General features: G+C 44.4%; 1 protein-coding gene across 1 annotated transcript in view; it reads left to right on the top strand.

The window, feature by feature from the left end:
- The first annotated feature begins 362 nt into the window (after nt 1-362).
- Cpped1 (calcineurin like phosphoesterase domain containing 1) overlaps nt 363-6,000 on the top strand; it is a 119,449-nt gene continuing 113,811 nt past the window's right edge. The window contains 1 exon segment of the mRNA XM_051181449.1: nt 363-542. Coding sequence (XP_051037406.1) covers nt 473-542 — 70 coding nt within the window. The 5' untranslated portion in view covers nt 363-472.

Genomic DNA, 6,000 nt, shown 5'->3' with positions numbered 1-6,000 from the left:
GCAATGCTCAGGCAGTCAAGATGCCTTAAAGTCCCCTGAGATTATGGTGGGCATTTTGGAAGGATTGCAGCTTAAAAGTTAAGGCATCAAATAGAAATGGAATTTTAGAGAAACAATATTTAAAAGGTAACAGCGTTAGTAAATAAGTATACTAAGCCTCTTTCTTTCTTTTTTTTTTTTTTTTTTTTTTTTTGTTATTGTTGTTTTCAATCCCCAAGTCTCAAAGCCTCAACACCCAGTCTGCTCCTGTGCAGTGGTACCCTAACCAGGCGCATGGGTCGATCCCATCTGGGCAGCAAGCCCGGTGTCCCGCCCAGGCAGCACTAGCCACACCCGAACGGCCCCGCCCCGCCCGTCTCTCTGGACACTGAGGGCAGGTTCCACAAACTGTTCCGGCGGGGCTGCGGGGCAGTGTGAGTCGCTCTCTCCTCCCACAGAACGTGCCCACGCAAGGCCAGAAAAGTCGCCAGCCATGTCATCTGCGGAGGTGGGGGATGTTTTCCACAGAGCCCGGGGCAGGACCCTGGACGCGTTTTCCTCAGGTACTGCTTGGCTCTTCGCCCGGGAAGGGGGACTGCAGAGCTGCGGAACCCTCCGCGCAGGCTACCTTCCGGTCATGGCGCACACTTCCAGCCGGACCCCTTCGCCGGTTGCACTGGCACCGGGCGACCTCTGTAAGAGTTGCAGCTTCCTGCCAGTGCTGGGTTCTTCACTGGCCTTGCCCTGACCTTGCAAGCAAAAAAAAAAAAGGGAAAGAAAAAAAGAAACGGAAGTCGGGTGGAGATGGCAGAGAAGTGGATAACTGCCTTGGCTTTGCCATGGGAACTATTTTCAGACTTCTTTGGCTTCCTCACCCGTAGAACTGGACCCTGCGAGCTTATGAAGGCACCTGACAAGGGTTGGTTGCCTGTCAGAGGTTGTGACTTTTAAAATTGTATTTTATGCCCCACAATTCCGGCTGTTTAACAGTAGAGAGGGAGGGCAATCTGGGTCCTACTAACTTTCTTGGACTTTGGTATTATCCTCAAAGGGAATGTTAACACATTGAGGCTATTTTTGTAACCTAGGGTGGAACATGTGCTAGCCTTGAGCTACTCAGAGGGAGCATGATTGGTTTCTTGTCCCCTCTGTTTTGTTTGGGTCTTTGGGATTGATCCCTCTCAGGTACTTAGCTTAGACCCACAGGAAAGTTCACCCCTCTTGACTCTTGCAGTCCTTTCTTGCTTCCAGTTTTCATGAACTGATCTGAAAAAAGAAGCAGGCTGGTTCCAAACCCTGGAGGGCCTTGGCACCTGCTCTTCTCTGCTCTCACGGCCCCTGGTGAGACTGTGAAGTCTGGCGCCTTCTCATCCTTCACATCCTATTTTCAACTTCATTTTTGGTCGTACTTCTAGTTGCCTAGCCAAAGTAGATCAGTCTTCCAATTCTCTCGTAGGTCTTTGGTTCTTTTCCCTCTTTACAATTCAAGGTTCTTCAGGAGTGCACAGTCAAATATCCACTTGTGGTTGACTGGGAAAAGTGCAATCCACTATGGTACCATTTTTCTACAATTTTTAATGTGTCTTGATTTTGGTTGTTTTTTGAGATCCATTCATATTACTGTAAGTAGTTCTCCTTATTTCCTCGTGGGCAGTATTCTATGGGTTGTACATTTTCTTAATGGATGTGCTGAGCCTTCTCCAACCTGGTGTATTTCTTCCCTCTTTCCATCTCCAAGTTTTCCACAGTGCTCTAGGAGAGTGGCTGCTATGGACAAGCAACAGTGAATTCTTTGCCCTAGACTTCAGAAAGTCTTGAGAGCTGGGCAAGGAAGAGACTCAGCTGATGGGAAGCTCCCACAGGGTATCTGGGTGAAGGGAAAACAAAACACCAGCACATTTATTCCTGCATTTGATACCCTTCCAGGATTCCCTTTTGCAGGTTGTATTCCTGCTCCCCTGTGTGCCCTGCTTCTCTCCTCAGCAATCTCTCTCTCTCTCTCTCTCTCTCTCTCTCTCTCTCTCTCTCTCTCTTTAAACCACCAGACACTTTTTATAGATTGTGGCATCTGAGTGACAGTAGCTCCATCTTTTGGTGGCTAAACTTCCCTTCTAGTTTCTTTACATTCAACCCATCCCAAATAATCCCTTCAAAGATGACCCCAGAATTTTCCTAATTTTAGTATGTTAACTATTTCTTTCTTGGTCCTGACTGGTACAATGACCATTTGGTTATTTGCTTTTCCTTCTTGTTAACAATGTTGTAATAAGCCTTCTGTAGACACATGGGAGAATTTCTTCAGGAGCAAGAGTGTGGGTTCTAGGTGTGATCACTCCCAGATTTACCAGGAGTCATCACATTACCTTCCAGAGGGTTGTATCCATCCATGTTCCCTTCAGCAGACAGCAGAGTTTCCTGCTATAGTTCTTTTAAGTCTGAGAGTCACTTGGCATGTCTCCTTTATATTCTCTAGTAAATTGTGGAGTATAGAAGAAGGGTGACAAATTTCCCACCCTCAGGCTCCAAATCTAGGCACAAAGCTGTGGCACACAATAGTAATCCCTGGCACTCTGTGGCCACTGCAGTGGGAGGAGTCAGGATTGTAAGTACTTGGCCATGCTTGATGGCTGGGCTGGCAGGGGGGTGGGGGGAGGTGGGGGACATTGATTGGCATCAGAAAGTGGATTTGAGATATCAACTGGAACTCTGAACACTGCAAGTTTTAGAGAGTAGGGATGGGGTTCTTTGCTAAAAGATTTGGATGCATTATTGTGAAGGGGGACAGTGTACCCCAGTGGGTGGTGCCTGTGTGTTGTCTGTAGTGTGTTTACTATTCAGGCAAATGTAGCACACATCAAAGATCCAAAAGCAGAAATAGCCAGAAATTCTGGAAAAACCAGCAGCCAATCTTGGCACCAATCGAGGCAGGAAGGCTTCGTTCAGCAGGAAGGCAGTAGTGTCAGATGCCACAGAAATGTATGTGAATGTAAACTGAGCTGCTGATTCACTGGTGCTCCCTAGGCCATTGTGGGAAGTCAAGACCTAAGTCTGTAGAGACAGATGTCACACAACCATCCAAGGAGTTCAGATAACTCAAGCAACTGTCCCTACTTTACACTGTGCTCATAGTCCCAAATTAGCCCTCCATTCCCCCAAATGAAGAGGTGATTTACCTGAGTGACAGTATTCCTGTTTCTCTGGGCATTTGGTAAGAGAGACTTAGTTTCTACTGTCCTGTTAACAAAATCTGCTCTGTTCTGCTGATGAGGTTTATAGGAAATAAAATGTAAATATCTCACCTGAGCAAGTTTATGTTCCTAAGTCCTGTTCAGACACTCATTTCAATTAGGAGAATTGATAACTATAGTTCCTTGACACATATCCTAATTAGGACTTTTTCTACATGTAACTGTCTTCTCAGAGATTTACTCCATCTGTTCTGAAGGAATTTTGAAAGGTAGAAACCAGGACAGAGGTGCTTTTAAAAATAGTACTTAAGGGTCAGTAAGATGGCTCAGAGGATAAAGGTGTTTGCCACTTTGATTTTGAGAGCTCACATGGTAGAAGACCAACTCTCATAGATTGTCTTCTGTGTGCTGTGGCATGTATACACCAACACCCACACAAAGCAAATAATAAATGTAATAAAATTCTATTTAATTTGTTCTGAAGTACTAAATTTATTTTTTTCTGAACACCCCCATCAGATATTTTTACCTCCTTGGGTAACTTCCTTTAAAAGATTGTTTGGGGATCTGGGGAGATGTCTCAACATTTAAGAATACTTCCTATTCTGTTAGAGGACTTGGCCTCAATTCCCAACAGCCAGGTCAGATGGCTTATGGCCAAAGGGATCTGGCAACCTTTTCTGCATTCCACAGGGTTTTTCCTCCCACTGCTGGTCTTGTCCCGCTGCTGCGCCAGCCCCAATTAATACATGGAGACTCTGTATTAAATATAATGCTGTTGACCAGGTACTAGTTTCTTATTGGCTAGCTCTGTCTTAATTATTAACCCATTTCTGTTAATCTATGTATTTCCACGTGGTCTTATCTTACCAGAGAGCGGGGGGGGGGGCTGCCGTTCTGTTCTCTCCTGTCTCTCCATCTTGACTCCTCCTTACTCCTTCTTCTTTCCTCCTTGTCTCCTAGTTCCGATCAATGTAGTATACACTCGCACAGGTAAACCCATAGGTATGCACAGAAATAAAAGAAAAAGTAATGATTTTTAAAGAATTTGTTTATCATTTTCCTGGACATTTTGTACCTCTGCAGCTGCCTTGTAGGAAGTGATTATCTTTGTAAATTTGGAACATTTCTTGGTCCTTCCTGTAAATCCTCTCACTGCAGACAATAAGTGGATTCTCAGTGGAAGTAATCAAGTTTAAGCAGTTGTAACAGGGCAGAAGATGAAGTGAGAGCTCCAGTTGTGCCTTTTCATTTAGAACGAATTAGTTATTTCTTATTTGAAGAGGGTTCTGTTCAATAAAAGCTGTGGGAATGAACGGACTTGGCCCAACAGCCTAAATCAATACAGAATGTAATCACAGTGGTGGAACTTGGGCTGGTTGTAGAAGACCCTGCAGTGATAACTGAGCAATAAGCTATTAACTAGGTGAGCTGCAGCTCAGTGACTGTTGGACTGACTATGCTGAAGCCAGTTAAATTGCTTCCTAGTCTTCACTTCTGCTTTACGCTACTCAGTTAATTGCTACCTGGACTGATGCTGGAGTTCTCAGAACCTGCTGGGTCTAAGAGCTGCCTACTCACAAGACATCTTTGTTTTGTTTTGCTTTGATCAACTAACTGAACTAAATTTAATTGGCTAAAGGAAGTTCCTATGATTAGGGTGTCAGCCCTTTCCCACTTCCTCATTGTAACAACCAGTTTAGGAATCCAGTGATCAGTGCACATTTATGTGTGTAAAAGGTCACACTTTTCAAAACACTAATTTCTAACAGAATTATTTTGCTTGTTTATTTGAAATATGTTCTAGCCCAAGCTGTTCTGGAACTAATGAGCTCCCTGCCTAGTCTTCCAAGTGCTGGGATTATTGATATGTACCATCACACCTGGTTGTGGTTTTGTTTGTTTGTTTATATTTTTTATTTAAATCTGAAACAAGCTTGTTTTACATGTCAATTCCACTTCCCTCAACCTTCCCACCACCCCTGCCACCCCAACCACATCCCATCCCGTTTCTGCTCCCCAGGGAGGGTGAGCGAGGACTTCCATGGGGAATCTTAAAAGTCTGTCATATCATTTGGAGTAGGGCCTAGGCCCTCCTCTATGTGTCTAGGCTAAGGGAGTATCCCTCTTTATGGAATGGACTCCCAAAGTCCATTCATATAATAGAGATAAATACTGATTCACTAGCAGAGGCCCCATAGACTGTCCAGTGCTTCTAACCAACACCCACATTCATGGGGTCTGGGTCAGTCCTGTGCTGGTTTCCCAGCTATCAGACTGGGGTACATGAGCTCCCCCTTGTTCAGGTCAGCTGTTTTATGTGGGTTTCTCCAGCCTGGATTTGACCCCGTTGCTCATCACTCTTTCCTCTCTGCAACTGGATTCCAGGAATTCAGTGTTTAGCTGTGTCTTCTGCTTCCATCGACTACTAGATGAAGGATCATATTTGTCTTTTTTTGTGACTAGGTCACATAACTCAGTATGGTTTCTTGTAGTCCCATCCTTTGCCTGCAGATTTCAAGGTTCCATTGCTTTTTTTTTCCACTGAGTAGTACTCCATTGTGTAAATGTACCATATTTTCTCCTTCCATTCTTCAGTTGAGGCATTTAGGTTGCTTTCAGTTTCTGGCTATTACAAATAATGTTGTCATGAATATAATTGAACAGATGTCCTTGTTGTATGAATGTGCATCTTTTGGGTATATGCCTGAGAGTGGAATTTCTGCATCTTGTGGTAGACTGATCCCCATTTTCCTGAGGAATGGCCATACTGATTTCCAAAGTGGCTGTACAAGTTTGCACTCCCACCAGCAGTGGAGGAGTGTTTCCCTTT

Source organism: Phodopus roborovskii, unplaced genomic scaffold, assembly GCF_943737965.1.
Source record: "Phodopus roborovskii unplaced genomic scaffold, PHOROB, whole genome shotgun sequence".
Lineage (NCBI taxonomy): Eukaryota > Metazoa > Chordata > Mammalia > Rodentia > Cricetidae > Phodopus > Phodopus roborovskii.
The sequence above is the reverse complement of the archived record's forward strand: the minus strand, read 5'-3'. Positions and strand labels throughout refer to the sequence as shown.